The following is a 27,300-nucleotide window of genomic DNA, read 5'->3' as shown; positions in this document are numbered from 1 at the left end:
GTATTTTATATTTTCAGTGTGGTGCCTTGGTTGTTTAAATAGCACTAACCATGACCTTGAAGAGAACACATCCTGCAAGAGAGCATTTTTGATAGATTTGGAAGTTTCTGAAACATTATCCACTGTACTTATTCCAACAAGAAAATTGCTTTTGAGGCACAAACAAAACAAAACAACTCCTGTTATTGTCTGTGGATGACTGAAGTCCTTTATGTACTCTCGCTGGGTTCCACCAGCAGATATGAAAAGTGGACTTGGCTCCACCAGTGTCATCCAGCACCACAATGGACTGCAGTTTCTGCTTATAATTATTTCTCTCTTCCTGTCCTTTGGATTTCGAGGAGTCTCCACAGTAAGCTGAGGTTGGGAGGCGGCTCGTCCTCCAGTCTGACCGACCTCGCGCAGGCAAAAACCTCAGGAGGAGGAGGAGGGGATAAGGGAGGAACAACTGGGGGACTGGGTGAAGAGTGCAGCAGGGACAGAGGGACCCAGCAGAGGAGGGCCGGGGCCAACGCCACCTGGAACAGGTTAGTGTGTGAGAGCCATGTTGGTTTACTTGTCATGTTTGAGTGACTGTGAATACATATATTTTTTGGTCAACCCAACGAAAGCTGCCACGCCTGTATGTGCCTTTTTTTCCTTTAAAGGACAGTTGACCCCAAAATCAAAAACACACATTTTTTCTCTCACCTGTACTGCTATATATAAATCTAGAAACTTTTGGTGTGAATTGCTGACTGTTAGAGATATCACCTGTAGAGATGTCACCTTTCTCTCAAGTATTTTGGAACTAGATGACACTCAGCTTGTGGTGCTCAAAGCACCAAAAAATACATTTGAAAAACTCAACAGCAATGTCTCTTTCTAGAAATAATGACCCGGTCACTCAAGACAATTCACAGACCTTGTTGCGAGCAGTTTCATGTAGGAACTATTTTCTTTCTTCTGACTACACCCATATCATAGCGCAGAAGGAAATGTGCATCTACTCATGGACGAGAGCTGTAACGTTAGCTATCTAGACTGTTTTAGAACGTTGCAGAGAAAAGTTGCAGCGGTGTGAACTGGCCATCTAAGCTTGACTCAAGCCTGCTGATAGTGTCACCTGCAACTCAGCGGGTCAAATCGCTGAACGTAAAGCACATCACCTGTTTCAGCAGCCAGTAAGCTTGTTGTGAAGTCCAGTGGTCAAGTCAGATACACACACATACACACACTCTCACTGACTAACAAATTGACGCTGGTTATTTATATTATTGTGGCATATTTATTATGAATACAGTCCATCTGATACTCGTTTTGCTCATGTTTTTTTGTTGTTTCATCCCTACAACATATGCAGCTGTAGCCAGTATCTCACTATCACTGTCCTCATTCATATCTCAAGAAGCTATAAATTATATTCAGACACAAAATAAGCCTGAAAAGCTGGAAATCAGAACAGAAGTACAGAGAGTTGTTGCATAGAGAGATGATACACCATCTCATCTAGTTGCATTGGTGTGAACCAGCAGGTTTTAGAACGTTGCAGATTATACAGCAGTTAGTTTCGACTGAGTAATTTGAATAGAGTACAACATCACTGGGAAATCACTCCGCTCACAGGTGTTATAAATATAAATACAACCGTTAATTAACCAACTGTCACACTCGCTATACAAAGTAGCTTGTGAGTTCCTGGCGTGTGTGCTGCGTTGCCTGGCAACAGACTGGGGGAACTGTTTTTTTTTTTTTTTTTTTTCGCGGGGCTACATGACATAAATAATTTATTTCATCATCTTTTGTTAACATTTCCTTACTCAGCATTGCTGTTTAAGCTGTTGTTGAACTGTTGTATAAAAGTAATATCACACTCAAGATCGTGATGTCGTACTGTATATCGTCACGGCTGCAGTGCGGCCTCGTGCCTATAACCAAATCACAGCTGTGACGATATACAGTACAACATAACAATCTCGAGTGTGATATTGCTTAAATTGCACGTAGCAAGTAGTTGCCTGTTTCAACTTGTCTCGTCGCAAATCTTTATTCTGAACTGGGCTTTAGTGGTTCTACATGAGCTAGTAGAAGATGCACAATTCCTTCTGCGTGGTGATATGATTGGTGGGTGTAGTTCGGCCGAGAGAGAGAAGTTCCTAAATGAGACTGCTCACAACAAGATCTTGAGTAACCAGGTCATGATTTGTGGAAAGAGACATTGCTGTTGTTTTTTCAAATGCATCTTTTTGCACTTTGATCACCACAAACCGAGTGGCATCTGGTTCCATTATACTGGAGAGAAGGCAGGCATCTCTATGGCCGATATCTCCAACACCAAAACAATCTAGACTGATGAAAACCACGACAGGTGAGACAAAAAACTGTATATTTGATTTGATGGTGAACTGTCCCTTTAATATACTAAACAGTCAGAGACCTCTGTTGGTGGCATTCTTCACACTGTGAATACAAATCTTTTTTTACACACAAACACACATGCATGCACTCAAGCACCAACTCTTTCTCTCTTTTCTCCCCTCTCCTCCCCGGGGGTCCATCCTCTATCTCTTTTTATCTCATTCTGCCTCATAGAGTCTTTTCTTCTCTGCTCCTCTCTCTTTCTTTTCTCTGGTTATTTTTATGGTATTTCAGCTTTATTTGACACTCGACAGCAGAGAGTGAAAAGCAAAAGCTCTCGATACACTGGGGGGTTGGAGCTAAAGGTATGCATTAACAACATCAGCTGGACTGGAACCCACAATGAAACAAGTTCATGGCCCCTTCTGACCTTTTATGTCTTACTCTTCTGTTTTTTTCCTGCTGTCTTTAACTTTGTTTACGCTTTGGATTTTTATGGCTTTGACCCAGATTAACAGTTTGCACAGTTTTATTTTTATTACCCTGAAAGCATGTGATACAACATAAGTGAACTATAAACACCCAAGCTGATTAAGCCGGACAGCCTTCATCAGTGTTATTAAACTATATCATTAAATAAAAGAAAGTAATATGAGACTAGCCTTTCAACAACATTAAATGATGGCAGAAATAAAAGGAAAAAAAACGTTTCAATGGAGTATGCACTGCATTTGACTGGCCAAACAACCTCAAACTCACTGGAGACGCTCGCTTTTCAAACAATGTCTTTGCAGCAGACAAGTTTTGTACAGCCAACATGATTTGCTTTGACCTAAAAACCAACTTAATATTTTTCCAAAAGTTGTGTTGATATTTATCGGCCAAATTATTTTATTTAACGTATTCTGACTTTTTCCTTTAATTCAATCCTACTCAAATATGTCAAGAATGTTTTGGATTTTGGTCAACTTCTTAAAATAAGTCAACTGACTAAAATGTTTTAAAGTGACAAGCTTATTTTTTATGCTTGAAACTCAGTAAATAAATAAATAAATAAAATACACTGAGCCCATGAATCATTAATTGAGCATAGAGCTAGTTTGTCATCATTAAGTTTAAAAAATAATCCACTGGTACAACTTAAAAAGTTAAAAAGATGGAAATTGTTAGGTTAAATTGTTAAATGTTTTATTTTTAAAAGTCATTCCGACTCGGGTATTGTAAAGTAAATCCTTTGAGTCTTTTATAATCTGACAAACTCAAGTAGTTAAAGTGACACCAACATAATTTGCTTTGACCTCAACAAACTTAATTAAGTAGAACCAAGGTAATATTTATCCAAAAGTTGTGTTGATATTTGATGGCCAAATTATTTTATTTAAGATATTCTAAATTTTTGTCAAAAATGTTTGGGATTTTGACCAACTTAACAAAGTATTTTTTTATGCTGAAAACTCAAAATTCCACTGACCCCATGAAACATTTTTTAGAGTGTAAATACTTGAAGAACGTATGTAGCACAAGTTATAATATAATTGTTTGATTAATAATGTTAATGTCATCACTGAATTTAGAACAGTAGCGTGTTATATTACTGCATTACTGACAAATGTAATGTAATTACAGGTCTACGAGTCCCTCTCTTTCCAGATTAGGGATGTGATGTTACACGATTTTATCGACACTCACAATAAGTTGAATGTGGTGAATTTCCATTATTGGGATGACTGTGCATGTCATGTCCAGCAGTACCCAAAAGATTGTTTGGCAACAAACAATAAAAGAGATTCTACAAAAACAGGCTGCATATGCACTGACCTCAAAAACACACCAAAGATTTTAATCAAGCATGGACATATTTCATATTGAAAGATATGATGCTATATCAAATAGGGCTGCAACGATTTGTCGACTAATCGATGACTAATCGACTATTAAAATAATCAGTGACTATTTTAGTAGTTGGCTAATGGGTTTGAGTCATTTTTCATAGAAAAGTACAATAAAAGTACCCCAAAATACTCTTATTACAGCTTCTTACGTTCAAATATTGGCAGCTTTACACACTCTCCCATGACGGTGAACTAAAACCCTTTGGCGTGAGTATGAAACAAGACATTAGATGACATAATTTTGGGGTTTGGAAGAGACAGACCGACATTTTTGATTAGTCGACCAATCGAAGAAATAATCGACAGATTAGTCGACAACAAAAATAATCGTTAGTTGCAGCCCTAGTATCAAATAGCTGAAAGGCCTTTTAAGATTGTTTGTTTTTTGATTTAAAATATATATATATATATATGTATATATATATAAAAAAAAGATGTGTGTCCTAACTGTAATGCAATAAAAATATTTGTTTCTTTAGATATGTAAAGTGATTCCAGTATGTTTCAGTTTCATTTTAAGAGCATTTTTAGCACATTTTTTTTATTATCATTATCAGGATAATTTAGTGAATCCCAATTATTTTGGCCAGGATAATTCTAAGAAGGGCTGTCCTGAATACCAGTTTTTGGGCATCATTAATCAACAATTAATCTGCAATTAATCAAAGCTTCGACAGGGGTTGGGGGACAGGTTAATGAGACATGAAGTCATAAATCAGACTGTTTTGAAACAGTTTTCAGTCGATGCACCTAAAATAACGTGACAGTTAGCCACATTGTTAGCATGCAGGTTGATTAACATCAGCCATAATAGCTTGGAAAAAGAATACTTCTTAAGGAACACAGGATGGCTAAGCTGCTGGTTTTTGACATATCTAGTGCTCAACCTTTTAGGGGTCATCCTGGTCAATTTGGAAACTATTCTAGATGCTTGACTTTTTCAACAACTTGCTTGCATAACTGTAAGGCTGTCACAAAGCCTGTCACCTGCGAGATGAGAGTGAGTTGTTTAAATGGTTTAAATGTCCTTGTCTGAGATTAACTAGAAATCATTTTTGGGCTGTTTGAGATTTTTGGGGTAATGCTTCGTATGAAAATTGGGAGATTTTTGTATTGTCCCATGCCTACTCTTGATGGGACCTTCTCTACTGCTTCATAAATCTGTTACTTATATAAACAGAGACTTGTGCATATGAACACCTGAAAATAATTTTGGCAAATCTACAATATATCTCTGTTTGAAGGCATGGAAATTGTAAAATTATATTCATTTTTGTATGGAGTGTGGCCTCATGCAGCAGCTAGCCATGCAGTATTCATAACTGAATATTTTTCTATTCCTCTACATATTCGTGTTTGTGAAAATGTGTCCACTAAATGCTTCTCTGTGTTTCTCCTCAGCATCCACAACGCAGTGATATCAGTGTTCCAGAGGAAGGATCTGGGGGAAAATGAACTCTACACTCTGAACGAAGGTGTCAGGTCAGCTTTCTGTCTCGTCACCCGTCTGCCTCTTTGTGTTTTATTTGTCTGTTTTTCTGACTCTCTCTCTCTCTGACTTTCACACAACCATGCCGAATGTTGGGCTTGAGCTTGTTTGTATTTTAGGAAGAAATCTGACAAAATTATAGTGTTTTACTCTATAATTTCCCACCTTCCCTCGCTGTAGTGTTGGCTTTCTCTCTGGCTGAGACACTCCTGCTCCCGTATATAAACAGAATGGCAGCTTCAGTATGCTAAATTTAGTCTTAACTGACACATTCACACATGCACAGTAACAGTTTTTGTTCACTCTGAGCTGCTCTTTTTCTCTTGCTGCTCTTGACCGCATACAGCCCACTGAATCCGAAACACCTTTATGTTAAAGGGGGAAATGACAGGTCGAGGTCACGGAGGGGTCACTGTTGTGTGTTTAACTACGGTATAGCTGAGGGCACATGAGACAGGGCTGTAAACTGACTCCACTCACGTAGAGTAAATATCTGGCTCCACACACACAGATGTACGTGCAGGTACACTGACTCAGGCTGTTGTGTCTGTTGTTGTGTTGTGCAGCAGTCGTCATGACGAGATAAAGATTAAAGGTCAACTTTTCGCTTCCTGTAAAAACAGCAAGGCACACTAATATCCACCTGTTTTATCAGTTTATCAGTGGAAAATGCTGTTGTTGAAATGTTCTTTGTTTTCAGTGTGAAGAACATATTTTCTCATTTCCTGAGCTGCTGTTTAAACACTGCAGCTTCCTGGTGCAAGAGAACTAATTAGTCATGGTTCTTGTCAGGGATACATGATAATATTGGCACATCATTGGTATTGGCAGATAAAAGTGTTAAAGAGATAGTTCAGGTCTTTTGAAGTGGGGTTGTATGAAGTACTTACCCATAGTCAGTGTATTACCTACAGTAGATGTTGGTCAGTGTGCCCCCGGTTTAGAGACTGCCCAGGCAGGAGTGCCACCACTGAAGCTATGCAATGCACGGCTGTGGATGGGGGTAGCAGCCACCTAAAACAAGTCCTGTATAGAAAATATTGATATCAGTTCAAGTGTAGGCTATATTTAGAATATTTTCTCCACTTTACCTCGCTGTCAGACAGTAATTTCTGACAGGGAACTGAAGCTGTTATATGGCTCAAAGCCAGACTCCACATTTAATGTTGCTGAACACAGGAGCTGCTGGTGTACTGCTACTTGGTATTTCAAGGGGTTAATTTCGAATTGTCAAAGCCACACAATAACAGAAACTAACTGATTGAGACCTGTAGCTAAAAACTAAAATTTAGGTTTGTACCCAACTCAGAATTACAATATGTGAGTCACATTGGATTTGGCTGTTCAATACTAATATTTGACTGTTCACTCCTTCTTTCTATATAGAGCTTTGATAGTGAAAATGGAGTTTGAACAGGGTTTGTTTAGAGGGACAGCAATGTTCATCATAAACAAGACAAGTTAGTCATGAGAGCGAATGCTTGCTAACTACGCTAAAACAGGTTGGAAATGTGCAATAAAGTTTGTTGTCAACATTAGATATCAAACAAAAACCACAATCTGTTGTTAATAAGTTGTTGTGAGCTGTAAATGCACCACTTCTAATGCAGAAGGCAGAAGATATGTCGGAGCCTGACCAGGCAAAGCCTCTCCAGGCAGCTGCATCCGCCTCATCCAAACTCCAAAACTGGCTCTGGATCTGCAGCTGCCTGCATCAGATAGCAGCGTGAAAGCGAGGAACCCTCACTCTGCAGCTAAACCTGAGGACTGAAATGTCCGCAGAACACTTACTGACATAAAACAACAAAAAACAAGTAATACTTAACTTGGAGAATTTCAAACGACTGAGGGGTCTCCGACTGATGATTTGAATCTTCGACTTTCAGGGAACAGCCCCACTGAAATTACTGTTTTTTGTCAACAGAGTCCAGCGGCTTTGACAAAACATAGGGGTACTGAAGCTGTGCGCCACTTCTCCATCAGAAAGGGCTGTTGAGAGCAAGTGAAGCAGTGAAAATATTTTCAATATAGTGTACACTTAAATCGTTCGAGTTTTTTTAAGGTGGCTAAAATACATTTTGCTGCTGTCCTCGTCCACAGCAGAACATCACTTAGCTTTCATGGTGGTACTGTAGGTAATACACTGACTATGGATGAGTACCTACCTCATATGAACCGACTTTAAAAAACATCCCTATATCAGCTTGTTATGAACATTTCTGCCAATATGACGGGCCGGTAAGATGACACTTTAATTATGTGACTTTAATTAGGTGAAATAGGTTAAATTTGCCCTAGTTGGCTATAGTTAAGAATGTCTCAGGGAGAGCATCATCCAAGACAAAGTAGAATGGATTTTACTGTTTGGATGAAAAAGTTACAGGTTACAGTTACAAAAATAAATATGGCTTGTGTTACATGTAACCAGAGGTGAGGCAGTTTTCTTATTTTTCCCAGTGAATGTAAGCATTGTATTTTATGTCTGCATCTGCCAGTGGTTCATTACTATAAGAGGAGGCATAATTATATGTTAATTCCACTACAGGAGAGACTCGATGTTCTCTGCAGTTGGGTGGGAAAAAATATGCACATAAATAGGCATGGGCAATCAGCCAAGACGAGGTGGAAAATATCAGCAAAATCCAGTATCATGCATCCCTAGTTCATGTTGAGGAGGTATTAATGTTGGTGTATCTGTGTATGTTTGCACTTATTTGAACTTTTCTTTTTTGTAGGCAGCTGCTGAAAACAGAGCTGGGCTCCTTCTTCACTGAGTACCTTCAGAATCAGCTCCTCACTAAAGGCATGGTGATACTGAGAGACAAGATCCGCTTCTATGAAGGTAACTGACGCAAAAAAATATACAAAGACCATTTGTTTGTTTGTTCTGCACAAAAATTTCAATGTCATTAGTTGTTCACTAACAGGGCCTCCTGGCATTGTTGAGTAACGTTCACAGTGGCAGTGAGTCATTTCAGGTTTTATCTCAATGTGACAAAAGTCACAGAAGTCTCCCAGGGGAAAATAATAATTGACTAAAGTATCAGATGCTAAGTTAACCCTTGAACTATGAGTTTGAACTGGTAGAACACACACACACACACACACATCAGCAGTCAGAGTGAGAATGAGCCACTGAAGAGGTGAGAAGAAGACACTGAAATCGATTTGTTCTCTGTTGTGGTAAATGTGTGACCTTTATTTGAAGCACCTTTGAAATAACGGAACACACACACACACTGACTACAAAGATTTTCGGTGCTGTCGTCAGAGGAAGCGATGCTTTACGTCAATTACACAACATACAGTCAAAGAGAAATTAAAGATAAGACAAACCACTGCGGTACATGCAGCGACTCACTTACCCATTGTTCTGCTCATTCAGTACTTGTTTGTGTGTGTGTGCACGTGCGTGTGTGTGTGTGTGTGTGTGTGTGTGTGTGTGTGTGTGTGTGTGTTGAATGTGCCTGCACAGACTCCTGCTGCGAAGTATGAAGTTTCTGCAATAACACCAAATCACAGTCAACCTTTATCTGTACTGGAGAGATCATTGAGGGGCGACCCTTATCAACAGTGACGACTCAGTAACAGAAACAAAGAAAACCACAACAGATATCCTAACAAAGACAGGGTAATACCATCATAAAGATAATATACAAAACCCATTTAAACCTTCTGATTAGGGAAAACAATATGAAGGGCTGTACCTGAGTCAGAATTTTGTCTGTCGCGTGGAATTTGGGTGTTCGATACAAATATTCAACTACTCATTACTTCTTTTCTCATGTAGATGATCAAGCAACACTTAATTGAACTCGGCGGGACGTTCAGAGTGACGGTGACATTCACATATTATAGTAAATAAGCCAAGTCAGCCCTTTGGTGGCAATTATTAGACACAGCACACTTCTTCTTTCTGTAAGTTAAATCCAGCATCTGCAGATGGACTCACAACAAACAGTCAAGAGTGAGTGCAAAGAGTGAGCCCTGAACATGTCAAGATGACAGATGTCAGATACGTATATACAACAGCTGAGGTCAGGGATCTTTAACTCGCATCGTCAGAGGGGTGACAAAGCATTCTGGGTCATCTTATCTAGTTATGTCCTTGGACAACAAGTAAAACACTCACAGCTTGTTACACACTGACAAAGAGTAAATGTCATGTAAGGCATTTGGGCTCGTGATATCCTGACAAGACACAAAATGCAAGATTACTTTTGTGGCCTTAAAGTTTCCATTGTCTAGGTAAGGTATGGTAATTTAAGGTAAAGTTTAATGTCCCTGAGGGGCAATTTGAGATACAGACAGTAGTCATGAGTACAACAAAACAGACAGTGCAATACAAACACACAGAATCTAGTATCACACACTGCCAGGGATGAATCACAGATATTAGTGATCATTACTGGTTAAGATAAGCGTTAGCAGACGGGACGAAGGACAGTCTGTAACGCCTAGTGCTGCATGTAGGGAGGTAAAACCTCTGCACTGATGGAAACAACTAAAACTCAACATGGAGGGGATGTTGAGAGTCTGAGACACTAGACCAAGCTTTAGATGTGACCCTCTCTTCATACAGATGCTGTAGGTTATTAAAGGCAACACCAGTGATCTCACAGCACAACTTGACCACTTTTGCCTACTTATTCTTGTTTTTAAGGCTCAGATTACCAAACCAACAGACAGTGTTAAAAAAAGAACTGACTCAATAAAAGCAGAATAGAACAATTTCCTGACTGTCCTATCTACATCGAAACTCCTCAGCTTCCTTAAAAAGAATAGGTGTTGGTTTGCCTTTTTACAGATGCTGTCAGTGTTCACATCAAAATTTAACATCATCTAAAACAGTGCCCAGATGCTTAAACTGCTGCACTGCTGCCACCGGCTCCCCCTTGATCACACTAAAGATGTACTGAAAATGTGCAGCATCTTTTGCCGACACTAGACATCAAACAAAAGCCACAGACTGAATCATCTTAAGTTGCTGTGAGCTGTAAATTCACCACCCCTAAACAGAAGGCAGAAGATTAAAAAAAGATAAAGTGATATCAGAGCCTGAGGGGGCAAAGCCTCTCTTCCAGCGGGAGGCTGCCTTCATCTCGTTCAGACTTGTCCTCTTGACCTCGAGGATGAACTGGTTAGATTTTGGAGGCCAAAGTTCACTGTGACATTGTCAGTGTCAAGCTTGTGAACGCGATATCTCAAGAACATCTTGAGGGAATTTCCTCAAATTTGGCACAAACTTTCACTTGAACTCAACATTAAACTGTGGCCAAAGGTCAAAGGTCAAGGTCACTGTGACCTCACTAAACATGTTTTTGGCCATTACTCAAGAATTCTAATGTTAATTATGACAAAATTTCACACAAATGTCTAATAGGATAAAATGATGCGGTGATGACATTTTATATCCAAAGGGTCAAAGGTCAGTTTCACTGTGACATCATAATGTTCTGCAAAAATACTTTTCTGGCCATTATTCAATGCCATAACTCAAAGAAGGGGAGACAATTGTTAGACACCGAATTGGTGCCACTAGTCTTGGGTGTGCACCTTGAAACTGTGCTGATTGTATCGATCTTCTGTGCTGTTGGGTTGAAGATGTGTGTGAAGCACCCATGTTTTAGAATTTGTAGCTTCCTTGCAGCAACATTCATATTTAAAAGACTGTCTACTGTCATGGCTACATATGAGCCTGAAGAGACATGGATGTAAACTGTAACTGCAACTTGACTAGGTCGCTGAGGCGGTAATTCTAGTTTGACTTTGAAGTGATCTGTCTTTTGTCTTCACGCTTAGGTCAGAAGTTGCTGGACTCCCTGGCCGACACATGGGACTTCTTCTTCTGTGATGTTCTGTCCATGCTGCAGGCCATCTTCTATCCTGTACAGGTACACACACAGACACAGCCACACACACATACTTCTATTCTACTTTCAAAGTCTGTTTTGACACCTGCGTGTATGTGTCCTTAGGGAAAGGAGCCATCAGTGCGTCAGCTGGCTCTGCTCCACTTCAGGAACATCATCACCCTCAACCTGAAACTGGAGGAGGCTTTGTCTCGACCCCGAGCCAGAGTTCCTCCTTCTATCATACAGATGCTGCTAATACTACAGGTACACACACACACACAAACTCTTTTATTTCTTCATCTTTCCTCCCCTTTTCACCCTCTTTGTTTTACAATCTGTCACGCTATCTCCACACACACACACACACACACACACACACACACACACACACACCCTCAAACACAGGGCTTGCACAAACATCCATGACTGATGCAGGGTGAGCGAAGAGGGTAAATGACAACAGATGGAGGACCAGAGGGTACAGAGGGCTGTTTTTTTTTCTTGAAAAGGGATCTCACAGGAAGTAGTCTCAGTGTGAACACAGAGCTCAGTCGTCTTCCCATGACCACTCAGTGCCCTCTGCACCCTGCCTGTGTCTGTGTCTGTGTCACTGTTGGTCTATGTGAATTATCCATGTTTACTCTGTCCTTTGAGACCCGTATATCCTCCCAAAACCTGAAAAAAATAAGAATCAATTATGATTAGGGTGTTTCCGACCTCATTAGCTAAAATGTTTTGAAGCAAAGGGTCATAAAATTAAAAAAATTCAAAGGAAATTTCATCTTATCTGCTCAGTGGTGAGAGCGCAGACATATATGTGTCCCCTGTGGATAATTGGCTTCAGTTCATGAGAATTCCAAAATAAACTGTAGTGAGTAATAGTCGGCAGCTGATATCGCCCCAGAGTAAGTTGCCTGACCTTGAAATAAGAGTAAATTTTTTTTCAGCTTTATTATATATATGGTGAACCAGGTTTATTTGATTCACTTATACATTCACTATGCTGCAACTTATGGCTTCACTTTTCGTGGGAACAGGAAGACAGTTGTTAACTTATCAGACAGCACATACTGAATTTTCAAGTTCAAGGAATACTTCATCCCCCAAATGACCATTTGTGTATCAGTTAATCACCCTGTGTTACAGTGACTTTGTAAAGAAAACTTTTTCTTGCATGCATCCGGTCAATGGAACATCAAATAAACTGAGAAAATTCTTGATGATTTGAAGTAAAAGGAATTAGGGAATTAGGAATTTTACAACAGCAACACTATATCAAACATCTGTTTTCAAACTCACAACACACAACTCACAACACACAACTCGTGCAGCGTCTCTTTTATCCAGTGGTATGCTCAATACTTCCCAAACAGACCGCTCTTTCTTACAGAGAACTGAACAGAAGGTGAAACATTAAGGCGACATTATGTGAGATTCAGAGAATTAATAAAGCAGCACACCCAAGCGGCAACCTCTGAGGCTGACAAATGAAGCCAGTACAGAAGTGTCAAAAACTGCATTTCCTCAAATGGCCACTTGAGGCTGGCTCCAAAACAGAGTAAATCCCAATAGACCCCCGTGTTAGGATGCCCAGCTTTACAGCAGAAATAAACATGTTCATAGCCTGGTACAAAAAACGAGTTTGTTCTCTTTAGCCAATTTCAGCATTCATGACAACTGTACAGGGGGTGAATTTTAATACAACTCACCCATTCACATTTTATTAAGGCCCAAAGTTATGCATATTTAAAGGAGCAATAAGCGAAATCGTTTCACCGCTAGGTTCACTGTTCTGCACTGCCTGTAGAGCAAAACAAAGTGTGTCATGAGCCACTCCTCCCTCTACCTCTGCTCTCCAACACCCTCCACCCCCCCCCCCCATGCGCCTCGTCTGTGCCGGCGAGCACCGCAGCATCTCCACGGACTATCACATCCAGACAGTCCCGGTGTTTCTTCCGCAGGCTCCGCTTCACTCAGCTTCACTCAGCTGCCCGATACACCCGCTGCTTCTTCCCACATTAACCTGAATAACAAACCAGGGCTCGGTGCTCCGGTTGGATCCAAACGGAGAGCCGTTTGCTGGGAAGCTAGCGGAGGCTAACTGGCTGTGTTAGCAGCTGAGTGAAGTGGAGCATGAGGAGGAAGCACCGGTTAGCCCCCGCTTTCACTGCAGGCATATTCACTCGCCACAGGGGCGAGGAAATAAAACCTAAACAGCCAACTTAGTTTAGCAGTTAGCAATGTCTTTCAATCACTCTCGGTCTCTGCTGTGTTTAGCTATTACCCTGCTTTCCTGTTAGCGTTAGCACTACTCGGCTGCCACGCCAACGCTCCAACTCCAACTGAGCCAGGAGCCAGGCTCACGGTCTCCAGAGAAGAGTTGGAATGTTAGCATGGCAGCCCATTAGTGCTAACGTCCCCAGGCTTCTCCGCCAGGCTTAGTGAGTCGGAGCCGAGAAGCGTGGGGACGTTAGCATTAGCACTAGTCGGCTGCCATGCTAACGTTCCAACTCTTAGCTGGGCTGCCGGGCTACTCACCTAACACAACCATAACGCCTGACCCATTGCTGGGACCGAGCCGCTAATAACTCAAGCTCTGGACATTAACCCATGCTACGATTGTAACATTAAATTTAATTGAATTGACATAGCGACATGTGCTTAACGTTACTGTAACACTAATTAAAACAGACATTTGACTTTATGTTGTACCTGTACAGGAGAAGAAGAGCTAGCTCTGAGTCAGATTGTAGCCCCTTTAGCTCTCGCAGTGCTCTCCTCCCTTTCTTTATCCGACAACTTCTTCGCCAACAACCGTCATTTCTTTAGAGGTAATGTCAGATCCTGGTCGTCTTCAGGTGGACGTTCCGCTCTCTGCCATTTCATTTCGAAAATACGTGCTTCCATTGCTCACTGGCTGTAGCCTTTTATAGGGAGGGACATAGACATATATACATAGACGCCGCATCGAGTGCTGAGCCGTACGTCAACGTCGCCGCCATATTGGATGTGGCAAGGCTGCACTGTAAACTAGAGCTTAGATTCTCTGCCCGAGCCCGAGCCCAGCCGGGTCGGGCCAGGAGCCCCCCTCCCTCTGAGAGGCCCTGGCCGGGCCGGTAAGATATGACGTTTTTTTTTTTTTTTTTTTAAAGCTATGATTTGATAATGTCATAGGCTATGTATTGTAGTGACCCTGCAGTAAATGTTCTGTTATAATGTCAATGTTCTGTGAGTTAATGGCATGTTTGGGATTGAATGAGGTGCGGGGTGCGAGTGTGACGAGGATGAGGAGGGCTGTGTGAGTGCATGTGCTGGTGTGTGTGTATGAGCAAGCTGGAGAAGAGAGCAGGAGTGCACAGATGGAGTTATAGCTAAGTTGTTGTTTGTTGGTTGTTTTGGTGTGGTTACGGCCAACAGTAACCGGTCCTGTTCAGTAATAAACGGTGGTTTAATTGCCAAATAACTCCGTCATCCTTTCCACACGTCCAATGTTGCAACATTGTGCGCGCACAGCCCTTCACCACCTGGATCCTAAAATAAACACCTGTTTTATTACATAATCATGCTTCTGTGTTGCGCCATTCATTAAGATCCTATATTTCTGTCATTCAAATAACAAGAATTGTGGTTTAATACACTTTTTTTATAACAGCCAACTTATTGAAAAATGTCGGGTTTGAATCGGGCTCGGGCCCATAATTACAGTTAATTGGACGGGCCAGGCCAGTCCCGGACATAACGTGCACGGGCTCGGACCGGGTCGGGCTGAATTTTTTGGGCCTGATCTAAGCTCTAGTCAGATCCACTCCTCACGCCTCCATAGTTCTACCCTCTCCTTCAAATATGGTCACCTCTGGCTCCAAAAAACCAAGATGGCGACTGCCGACATGCCGAACATTAGGTTGTAAAACGGCAGTCCCCAAACTAATGGGTGATGTCATGGTAGCTACATCTAGTGGTTGAGCAGAGAACCAACTGGTCCAGCCACGGGGTCCAGATTTTTCCTTGGTTGTTTGTTCAAGGTCCACACAGTTTAAAATATTCAGCGTCATACTTGCGTTTGGCCATGTCATCGAGCTAGTTTGCTGTCTCTGTCAATTACTCGACAGCAGGAAATGGCACTTCAAAATAAAAGCTGTGCCAGAAATTTAATGTACTTCAAAAGAAATTGTGTTTTTTACAAACTTGACTTGACTTGGCATTCAGAATGGACCCATGACCCGCTTTTGGACCACGACCCACCAGTTGGGAACCACTGTATACAGTCTATGAGCAAGCCATTATTTGCCATGTACAGTAAAGATATAGTGGAGTAAGGGTTAGTTTGGATTCAGCAAAGTGACACAATGACGCAAACACTGTTTGAGGCAGTGGTGGACCAGACACTCTCACGTTCAGCAAAGTAAAGTTACTGGTTTTTCTTACAGTGGAGTCTGGCTGTGAAGAGAGCATAGATGCTGTATGTTTCAGTTCAGTTTCAAATACTAAAGTTGACCAAAAACACGTGTTTGGGAAGTACTGAGCATACGAATGGATAAATGAGACTTTGATTATACTGCACGAGTTGAGTGAGAGTTTGTAAATGAATGTATTAATGCAGTCTTGCAGTTGTTAAACGCAAACTTTGATGACTTCAGTTCATCAAGAATCTTCTTTGTTTTTGGATTCCTCCTACTCCGTGGAGGCATTCAAGGAAAGCAAAGTTTTCTTCATGGATTCAACACAACATGGGGTAAGAGACTTTTAAAAAGCCCTTTCTCTCTGGTCTCCTACAGACAGAGGTGAGTAGAGTCTCGCAACACACGTGTGTTTGGGGAGAACAGGGGTCGTTGGGGCTTGACTGCGGTCGGTGAGATGTCGCCACTACCCAACTGAGGGCAGGCAGCCCGGCTTTTGGACCTACTCTAGAGAAGGTCCATCTCCGGGTGGCTTGGCATGGCACGGCGCGTCTAAACTGACAATGGAAACACAAATCGGTGCAGCACGGCCTTGCTTGCCGCAGCCAAAACTGACAGTGGAAAACGGGTGTTACTGATATAGAAATGGTCCTTTGGGGGGTGAAGTATTCTTTCAAGATGCTGCGCTCATAATTTTGCGCATTATGAGATGGTTAACAGGAGTAGAAAGAAACAAAAGCACAAAATTAGGTTTATTTTTTAGTAATTTCTCTATTTTTTCCCCTTATTATATGTAATAATCCCAATATCACTCACAAATATGCAAGTCTAGTTTAAGTTAAAAGACCTAAGAGAAATGCTGTGACTAGACTCTTGAATTTCTTTAACAGCGTTAGCCATTTGTGGGTCAGGGAGTGAATGCAAGTGGATTAAATGTGTTCTCAAGTGTGGCTGGGAATATGAACTGTGCATCTGTTTCTGTGTGGGTTACTTTGGACATCATTGTAGTGACTCATTGACCCAAATCTGCTGCTTCCAGACTGAGACAGAGGGAGGTACGGAGAGTATAAAAGACACAAGAACAGAAAGCAGGATCTATTTTCCTTCTTTATTCATTGTGCACAGATAGATATTGCAGAGTCATTTTAATTGGTCTGTTTTTATTTGCCTTCAGTGAATATCAAATCAACAGGTAGAGCTGAAGATTTAAAAGCAGACAGTGAAGAGGGGCCCTTAAGAAAAGAGGTTGAGTGTAAGAGAAATAAAAGTCGGGACTGCATGTTTGCTGTTTTTGCAACCTCTTGTTTCATCTGTTAGTAATTTCCCTTCAGTTCTGTGACGCCTGTTCGTTCAAGTCTGGTCTATTTATGTGGTTTGTCTCTGTGCTGTGGTTTTGATGCATATGCTCAGTGATTCAGAGTCCTGAGACTTGATTGATCCCTCCTTTGTTATGTGAAGACCTTCAAGTAAGGTCTCTGAGCCCACATGTTTCACACTCCTCAGTGTGAAAATTAGGTCGCAACTTCATAAAAGTTGTTAAACTGAATCCAGCTTTTTTCGCAGATCCTCAACCTTTCAAACATAGAAGTTCTTGTTTGTTATCCCTCGTGGCTCTGAGTCCATAAAACAGCACCATATTGATTCCCATTGATCATGAGGGTAATTTGTTCGCCACTGATCTATTTAAATACACGCTAACATCAAGTGCACAGTGGCTTTGAGCCTCGCTGTGGAGATGAAAGCTGTAATGCCTGCGTTTCTTGGCAACAGTGCAGAAACAATCATGAAACAAGAAGACACATCTGCAATAAACGGGGCAATGAGCACTCCACATATGCAGAGTGGCTGCACGGTGAAGCGGGATGTGTCCAAAGAAGCAAGCTTCCCCTCACACGGAGAAACATCCCCTTTATTTCCATTTAGGAAATTGGTTGTGATTGTGCTGTGATAACAGATGCAGCTTCTCTCACTCATGTTCTCAGTTTGTTGTTGCCTGACATCCCTAGGCCAAATTGCAAATACCGATTAGTCTCGAACCTCTCAGTTTATTTTCTATTTCTTAGGGGCATTAGCAGGGACTGTAGACCAAATTGCCCCTGGACACAATTGGATTTACCCACAACCAATTAGGGTTGCAGCGCTATACTGGTTTCAAGGTATACTGTGATATAAAAGTCAAAGGGGCAGAGTCCTGAATCTGGCTGGGTGACATGCAAAAAAGGTGATATTTTGTCTCAATATTATTTCCGGGGTTGGTTCTGGGTGAAACTAAGATCATGCAGGTCAGATGGTGGGTGTTGCATGATAAATATGTTAAAACAATATAATTATGAGAATAATTTAATGTAATCTTTTAACATTTTAATCCTCTGACTGCTGACTTTGGGTGTTGACTCTGTCTTCTGCGCCAGCTGAAATATGAGAGATGCTTTAATCAGGTGCATTACTAACAGGCTTGATAACTATAGTGATGTTGTGCTCAATATTGTGAGAACAGACACAGCCCACAGTCCAAAGACATGCTGGTCAATTGGTGACTCTAAATTGGCCATAGGTGTGAACGTGAGTGTGAATAGTTGTCTGTCTCTATGTGTCAGCCCTGTGATAGTCTGGTGACCTGTCCAGGGTGCGGAAGAAATTCGTCAAATGTGCGGGTGCAGTATACCACGTCACAGTACCAGTTCGGGAGCAGGTCTTGAAAGTTAAACTTGTGCAGGACTTTGACGCAAATGTGTGAGCCAAAAGTGAAGTCATCACAAATTTTGCATGACACATGAAGGCCCTGCAAGTTGTCAGCCATCGTCTCAAACAGGCCCCATATTAGGCCCATCGGAGACTGGCTAGATATTTGTCTGAATGGGAGGGAGACCAGACGCATCTGTCAGAGCAAATAAAACAAGCTTACAAATCTGTCTGGGCACCCGACTAAATTTGTAGTAGAGTTGTACGTTGACCTTAAACTTAGACGCAGACCTGGGTCATTTAAACAATAGATTAAATGACAAAATATACCGTGGAAGAAGTCACTTGCAATGGCAACCCACAAATAATTATCTTTAGAGTGGGTTACATGATTAAATTTGACACCCGTTGTTCACTTTCCTCACACATATTCCCTTTTAACCCAGTTACAGGGGTTTGTTTTGTCTGCCTCTCTCTATCTAAATTGAGTGACGCTGTAGATGTTCTTATCTGAGTGTGATTACACGTTTATACAAGTCTAAGATTGGGACCACACTCACTCAGCACAGCTGTTTTATTCATGTCATCTACCGACCACGTCCTATTGTCAAATGTCAGTACGTTTTAAACAATATTAAAATACAGCAGACTCATCAGAGACCTTCAGTTCAGCTCACAGTAACTGACAGAGGGACTGATAAACCACAGGAAAGCAAAGTGGACTTTCTTTTACCAAGCAATGACTGGCTAACACAGTGTTTGTGTGTGTCTGATGCAGGGAGTCCATGAATCTAAAGGTGTAACAGACGACTACCTTCGTCTGGAGACACTCATCCAGAAGGTGGTCTCTCCTTACCTCGGGACTCATGGGCTATATTCCAGAGATGGATCTTCCAATTTGCACTGCTCCTCCTGCCTACTAGGTATGTGCGAGTGAGTGTGTCATAATCCCTTATATGTTTATGTTTGCACTTGTACTCTGTGGTATTAATTTAATTCATTTCACTTAATGTTTATTCGGGACAAAGTGTACAGAGAGAAGTACACCACAGTTACAGCAGTGTATCACAGCATTAATTTCAAATGCCTCTCCCTAGAGGGGTTCTTAAAGTGAAGAACGTAAATCATAAAACATGTGTTTTAGTGTGTGTAATCAAAACTCTAAAGCAGTCTTTGTCTTTCCAGAGAAGCGTTTGCAGCACTCCTGGCCCTCCAAACCAGGCAACGCCCCCATCGCCAAGAACCCAGTGGTGCGCTCTAAGAGCTACAACGTTCCCATGCTGACCCCTGTGGTGGAGTACGATGGCGACTCCTCCACAGGAAGTGGCACTGCGATTAGACGACACTCTGTCTCTGAGATGACTTCCTGTGTGGAGGAGAGCTGCTCTTTGGCCGAATCCACGACCACTGCCACCAAAAACACCAGCAACACCAGCACACCCAGCCTCACCAGCCACTCCCCAGCTTCCACGGCCTCTGCTGCACTTTCAGGTAAAAAATAATGCAACTGATCACTCATGGTGAACACATTTCAAGATTGCAAGAATCTGTTCTTTCTAGATTGATTGTTTCAGATGGCCTTTTTTAAAGTGTCCATCTCTTTAAGCCGCCCTCCCGAAAAGACCAGTCTACTTTGATCGGTCAGTGTTTCTGGGTCTTCTGCATCTGCGCTCTCCGCATCTCTGCACTGTCATTGCAGCTGAGGAATGACTGTAACTGAGTATAGCGGCACTTTTGACAAAACAAGAGATGACAGAGAAATAAGAGAGTCCGAGAAAAGTAATAACCTATGGTGTGTTCCAGAGAAAGAAAAATACAACTATAGGGGCTACATGTAGAGGATGTCTGATATACAGTATGGATGCTTCCAAACCCAATATCTAGACTGACAAAGAAACAACTCCTAGGCCAGTGTTCCAGCGTCCACAAATGGCAACTGCTATCACAACTAGAGATTGATGAAGTACAACAAATACATTACTGCAAAGGGGAGCCAGGACGACAGGTCAAAGTGGGGATGTCATCATCATCCCCACACTCCGAGATTGGGTACCAAGCCCCAACAAGCCCTTACGACACAGATTCCGTTAGAGCGAGGGTGAATGACCTGAGATTGAAAGTCATGGACAAGCTGGAAACCAAGCAACCCCGAGGCTAATTGACCCCTTTGTTGGCCTTCTGATTGGTCTGCTGACCCACCAACCAGAGTGCTCCTCCCCATAGCAACACTTGCTAACTTACTGGGGTTCATCAAACAGACTCGAGGGGTAAGTCTGTGGAGACAACACGGGTGAGAGAGCTAGCAACTGCGGGGGGGGCAGCTCACGTTAGTAGCCATGGCTACCATCAGACATCGGGACAAAACAACGATTTTCACAAGTTTTCAGATATGTCATGTAATGCCTGTTCACTCAACTGTAGCCACGTTTGTTCTCTATCACTGACACTGTGTTTTGGACAGAATGATCGATTCAATTCGAATTACGAGAAAGTTAAATCTCACGGTATCTTCCATTGTTTCCTATGGGAATGAACCCCCGCGAGGCTTGGCTTGTCAAACCCAGCAACAGTAACCAAGGGGGGCGGGACCATGGGCGGGTCTTGACAAAGGGTGGAATACCATCGAAGAGTGCTCCCAAAGATGAGCTGCTAAGTGGATACCTCAGGCAGCAAAAACCCAAGAATGCAGAAGAGAGGGATGAACCATCATGGAAGGACAAGTCCCTACACGGCATGTACCACCGACAGATTGAAGAGGTGGCCGACTTCAAGAAATCCTACCAGTGGCTGGAAAAGGCTGGACTGAAAGACAGCACAGAACAATAATCATGGCAGCACAGGAACAGGCACTTAGTGGGAGATCAGTAGAAGCAGGGGTCTACCACACCAGACAGGACCCCATAATAGCCAGATGTAAGATGCAGGCAAGAACGGAACAATTTGGTGAGAACGTCGCCACATTTAGTTAAATATCTTACCCATCTACAAAGCACTAATGTTACTGTACTCTCCACAGGAGAGACCACAAGCAGGCAGCTGATCAGAAGGGACCCAGATGACTGTGATCACAATAAACACACTGATCTTTAAATTGTTTCTCTAAACCTCCTCCTGTCCTCTGCACAGACACTGTGACCTCCACCCAGGACCCCCAACCCAGAGACGCTGACAGCCCCGCAGGTCCCCACTCTCTCCAGTCACCGCATCACTCCCTCTGCATCCTCCCAGAGCCTTCCCCAGGCACGGACACACACTGCACAGGTTCGCTGGTGTCAGACTCCCCCGCATCCTCCCGAGTCCTGGCTCAGGACACCAGCTCCGGCCCCAGTCCTTCGTCCAGCCCAGAGATCATGATGCACCACATCCCGGAGTCTTTGGACTCGGAGCCGGAGCACGAGGGCATCTTTCTGGACTTCTCACGACACTGTTCTGGAGAGTTGGACACGCAGCAGAGACAGCAGCAGGCGGTGTGTGGCGTGACAAACACACACACACACATCTAAGGAGATGTGCACCAATGCAAACAGTGCCGAGCCAAGATGACTCCTCACACTCTGCGACACTTCCTGTTGTTCCTAGGAGACTCTAGATCATCAGGGATCCTTTCAAACTAAAATATTTTTTTAGAAGGTGTGGTTGCCCATTTCTAGAAACAAGTCTAACCTCATCCTGTCTGGTAAACATATCAATTTGACCTTTTTTTTTAAGTGTATTCCCCCAGTTTGGAAACATCAGTCCTGGTCTCTCTGTGAAGCTACAATCACAGTAATCGCTTGACTTTCAAACTCAGCTATAGTCAAGTGGTCATATCACAGGTCTCTCAAACACATAGAGCCAGTGATGATAACACATCAGGTGCACGTGCTGAAATGATTTAATTGCTGTCAGATATCTCTTAGGGCTATCTGGCTGTTGAATTCAAACTTTTTTTAACACTTTAAATGTTAAAGAAACTCTCCAGTCTGACCGGTGATGCTTCTTTATTGTTGGTTGAACCTCAACTTATTTTATTAATTGATGATTAAAATATTAATTTGAATTTTGCATTCAGTCTCATTCTAAAGTCTAAACTTGTATCTCAAGTATCATGAGAGAGCAGGTAAAGCCTAGTTCACATTACACGATTTTCACCCTGATTTTGCGTCGCGGATACTATCATAATCTTTTGAGTGTTCATACCTGCCGACATGCGTTTTTGTCAGTGGGAGTCTTGCCAAATGTGTTACGACCTATGTGTGCACACCACAAGATTTCTCCACTGAGCCCTCGCCGACAGAGCCCCAGATAACGCAGTGACATCACCAAACTTGGAGACAACACATCGTAAAGGCATGGATATTCTTTATTATCCTGGGTCCAAGCACAACGCGCTCCCCGTGATCCTGTGGACGCCGCCATTGTTGTTGTTGCTTGCCGACCGGCTTGTCAGTGTTGCCAGATTTGGGAGAGAAACAAGCAACCAGGGCTATGGAAACAATCCCAAAAGAAGCGACTGTCATGCGTTTAAATAACTTATTAGACGGCTATATATAGAGGAAGGTGACGTTTAGAGAGCAAGCCCAAATAAGCAACTCTACTTTGGAAACGAGCCCAAAGTCGCGGCTAATAAGCGGACCTAGCAACCCTGCGGCTTGTCCTCCTCACATTTCTTCCGTCCTCCTGTGTGCTGACGTGGGACGTATCCTGCCTCTCATTGGCTGATGCTCTTTGTCAGTCGTGTCACACTTCTCCAGTTTTCTAGCATGCCAGATATCCAGTCCCAGTCACAGACGAGGGGGCGACTTGCTCGTAGGCTTGTTCACACATGAGGACTCGTCGTGGCAGATTATCTGCCGACTCACTTCCGACCCAAGGTGGCTCTCAAGATCCTCTGCGATGTCAAAATTGTGGTGAAAAACGTATAATGTGAACTAGGCTTAAGGGAGCACTGTGTAGGATTTAGTGGCACATGCAGTGAGGACTGCAGATTGCAAGTGGACGAAACATCTCCCATGTGTCAAGACTGAACTCTCGGTTAGAATTCTGTCTGAGTTCATTGTTCAGGAGGTTTTATACTGAGCTAAATTATCCGCAGAGGTCTCCTCCATAATCAGGGTGATTGGTGCCGGTTGCATGTTTAAAAATCGGTGTTTCTCCAATGCTGCTCGTCAGAGAGGGGCTGCTAACTAACATGGCCAAAAACGGAAATGCAGGGTGCCCAATCTAGAGCCAGTGTTTGGTGTGTCTGTCCTGGGCTACTGTGTAGATATAAACGGATCATTCTAAGGTAACGAAAACACATTTGTTATATTATAATACATTCCTACCAATGTTTCCCCCTAAGTCCTACACACTGAACCTTTAAAGGGAAGAAGACACTAAAAATGGTTCACACGTTTCTTAAATCTTTTGCTTTTGGTCCTCGAATTTCATGCTTTTGTTTTCTGCTGCTTTAACGTTTGATCCATTTTTTTCAAGTACCATCAGAATAAAAGCAGGTCCCAGTGCCAATTCAGTCAGTTTAAGTTTAGAGTAGATTTAAAGTACAGATTAAGGTTTTTGGCAGATTTTATCATAGCAATGGGCAGCTGTAGTTTCTTTTTGATTCATCTTAGGGTATTGTCATTCATTTTTAACATTAAACCCTGGACCCCATGGCTGCACCAGTTGATGATGAGGATAATAGCCTTCTTCCAAATATTGTTTTAGCTGTATTCAGCTGTTTCCAATCCTTGGACCTCTTCCTGCCACCTTATGTCAAATCAGAATTATCACTGAAAGTCACCTCTGCGTCAGCGTGGAGGATGTGTGAGTCAGTGACTCAGTCAGCGTCTTTCCAGTTGAGTAAATATTAGGGGACTTTTTCAATATGAAAAAATGTTTTTAGTCAAAATCAAACTGAACTGAATGTGTCCAGATGTTAATCTAAAATGATATTTTCAGAGGTACTTCACAGGGCTTTCCCCTGCTGATTCTCAGACTTTGGACTAACAGTCTCAGCTCTTCTCACAGTGTATTGGTGTTTATTTACAGGTGTACTGTGCAGGAATGTTTGGTTACTGTTTGTCAACACATTGCTCAAACCTGTCCCCTCCTTCCTTTTGGAGCGAGCATTGTCTGCTTGCTTTTTCAGCTCGCTATATTGAGTTTCTTCTGTGCTGTATCTGCAAGAATCTGCAAGAAAATCCAGGCAGAGGGCAGAGTATCTGCAGATAAACACACTGTCACACACTACTTCTGTAAACTTGTGTACGAGTTTATGTGTTGTGTTTTAGAAAAATCCTGCATAGTACATGTTTTAAAAAGCACAAAGCCACGTGTTAAGACTCTGTCATGCTACTACAGTATGTTCTCCCCGAGGCCAGGTCCAAACAGGAACAAACAACCATTCATTTTTCCTTGTGTACACATCTGGGAGAAAATCACATCCAGCCACAAACACACACTTTGTCTTCATGAATGAATGAATAACATCAGGTTATATTTGGGTCCATATTTTTAAATGCTTAAATGAGAAAACTTTGCAGACATTGCCATCGTGTGTCAATGTGCTGTTTTTTTCCTTGCAGTCAAATATATGTCGCAGTAATAGTGCAGCAGAAAGGTGGGAGAAGGAAAAGTAAAAAGGCAGAATAGTCCTTAAACACCTGGCAGCAGGGGGAGGTGAGGAGACAATCAGACACACCTGTGCTGCAGGTGGAGGAGGGAGCGGCAACAATGGCTGCGTGGAGACGGAAACAAGAGACGAGTGAGCGTGCTAAAAACAACAGATATTTAATTTTAAAAAAGAATAACTAGTTTCTATGCATCCGAAAAGAAAGTTGTCAAGTCGTGAGGCAGCTGTTTGAAGAGGCGGCGGGACTTTGAGGACTCTCTGAGCAACACGTGCTGCTGAACGCTGACATCACCGCAGCAGGTATGGATGGATATTTATTTTATCTTTCTTCAGCTTTCCAGACTTTTTATTGACTTTTGTTGGTTGTGCATTGATAATTAAATTCAGTTTCTGAGGTGGGAATTAGTTTATTTATTTAATGTATTGAAGGTGGACTGGGAGAAAAAGTATATTTGTAACCGATGAATGCGAAAAAAGGGACTGTTCTTAACTTATCAGGGGAGGGATGCGGCTGGTGTGAGACTTAACTTCAAGCTACAAATATATTTCTTCTTTCCTTTGTTCTTAGTTTGTGGAGATGCTTTATTTTTGGCTAAATTGTAAATGAGACATAAAATTAAGTGATTTTGATTAAATAATATTATTTTAAGCCCTGATTTATTTATATTTTTCTGAAGGAAGCTTCATTGCTCATGATGAGTTCAGGGACCATCTGTTTTTACAGTTTGTGGCCATGATAAATGGTGTGATTTTTGGCAATTTTTAAAGAAAGCATGGGCATGTTCTCATAAAAATTGGTGGTAAAAAACAACAAAATACAGCCATTAAGATTTGAATGTTCCTCTCATAGGCTAAGATAAAAACCTTAAGTCCCTCCTCAGTGCTTAAAAAAGTATTTGACATGCCTTTTTGCACCACCCCTCTCCCCCCAAAAGTAATGAACGGTCCATAACAACTATCTGATGACTCTGGATTTCTATGAATGATTATTTTGTTTACTGTGAATGGACTTTACATTATAGTAGTGGTTTATGATCAGTCTCCTGTCTTGTGTGCACAGAGTACAGCCTGCTACTGACTCAGACAGGATCTTTTTTTTAACCACAGAGAAAATCGTATTATTGCTTATTTCCCAGAGAGGTTGTGAAAACTGGATTTTTTGGATCCAAAAGAAGAGGATTCATTTAATTTCTGCGATTAGGTATTCATATATTTCGCTTCCTTTAGTTCCTGTTGCTCAGGTTATTTTGCTGTTCAGCCAACAAAATGCCAGATGCTTGTAGTCCTGCAGACTGAATGAAGTGACATCAGTGTTGAGAGTCACAGTGAGGTGAAATAAAATCTGACCTTCAGTCAAACAAGACAGGAAAAATCAAACCTGGTCTGTATGACAGTTTTATGACATTATCATATGACATTTTACCATGACTTCTTTATGACATACTATGACTTTCTTAGGAGGTAAAAGCTAATGGTAAAATATGCAATGCCATACTATGCTGTGACATTTTACCATGACTTTTATATGTAATAAATACAACTAAACTATTTTATGAGATAAAACAGTCATGATAAAAATGTTATAGTAGAGAATGGTATTTTTATTGCATAGTACTATGACATTTAAAAAAAAAAAAAAAAAAAAAAAAAAAAAAAAAGACGGGGCGTCGGTGGCTTAGTGGTAGAGCAGGCGCCCCATGTACAAGGCTGTTGCCGCAGCGGCCCAGGTTCGACTCCAGCCTGTGGCCCTTTGCTGCATGTCACTCCCTCTCTCTCTCCCCCCCTTGCACGCTTGTCTGTCCTGTCCTACATTTTGATTAAAGGCCAAAATGGCCCAAAAAATATCTAAAAAAAAAGACATTTTCTGTGACATTTTTTTGATATTATGACTTTTCATGTAATTTTGTCACAGTGTACTATATTATGACTTCATGTTATTATATTTTATTTTTTTTGACAAATTATACTCTGATACTTTACCCATGGCTTTTTGCAAGTTTCCATGACATATTAGACCATAACTTTGATTTTTTTTTTCTACTTTCTTATTAAA

The 27,300-nt window shown here is 41.8% G+C and overlaps 1 protein-coding gene across 6 annotated transcripts in view; it reads left to right on the top strand.

Moving 5' to 3' along the window:
- Positions 1 to 25,164, top strand: part of LOC117249619 (proline-rich protein 5-like) — a 38,038-nt gene extending 12,874 nt beyond the window's left edge. For 2 of the 6 annotated variants that reach the window (XM_033615363.2, XM_078165075.1), the window contains exons 3-10: positions 345 to 527; positions 5,631 to 5,711; positions 8,454 to 8,560; positions 11,521 to 11,612; positions 11,697 to 11,837; positions 19,431 to 19,575; positions 19,838 to 20,143; positions 21,779 to 25,164. In XM_033615363.2, coding sequence (XP_033471254.1) covers positions 345 to 527; positions 5,631 to 5,711; positions 8,454 to 8,560; positions 11,521 to 11,612; positions 11,697 to 11,837; positions 19,431 to 19,575; positions 19,838 to 20,143; positions 21,779 to 22,155 — 1,432 coding nt within the window. In that variant the 3' untranslated portion in view covers positions 22,156 to 25,164. Of the gene's footprint in view, positions 1 to 333; positions 528 to 5,630; positions 5,712 to 8,453; positions 8,561 to 11,520; positions 11,613 to 11,696; positions 11,838 to 19,430; positions 19,576 to 19,837; positions 20,144 to 21,778 lie in introns of all 6 variants that reach the window. The other 4 variants (XM_033615361.2, XM_033615362.2, XM_078165074.1 and 1 more) reach the window with 3 other exon arrangements.
- Positions 25,165 to 27,300: the final 2,136 nt, after the last annotated feature.

The sequence above is a fragment of the Epinephelus lanceolatus genome, chromosome 23, assembly GCF_041903045.1.
Source record: "Epinephelus lanceolatus isolate andai-2023 chromosome 23, ASM4190304v1, whole genome shotgun sequence".
NCBI classification, from domain to species: Eukaryota; Metazoa; Chordata; class Actinopteri; order Perciformes; family Serranidae; genus Epinephelus; species Epinephelus lanceolatus.
This window is presented reverse-complemented; position numbering and strand designations above follow the sequence as displayed.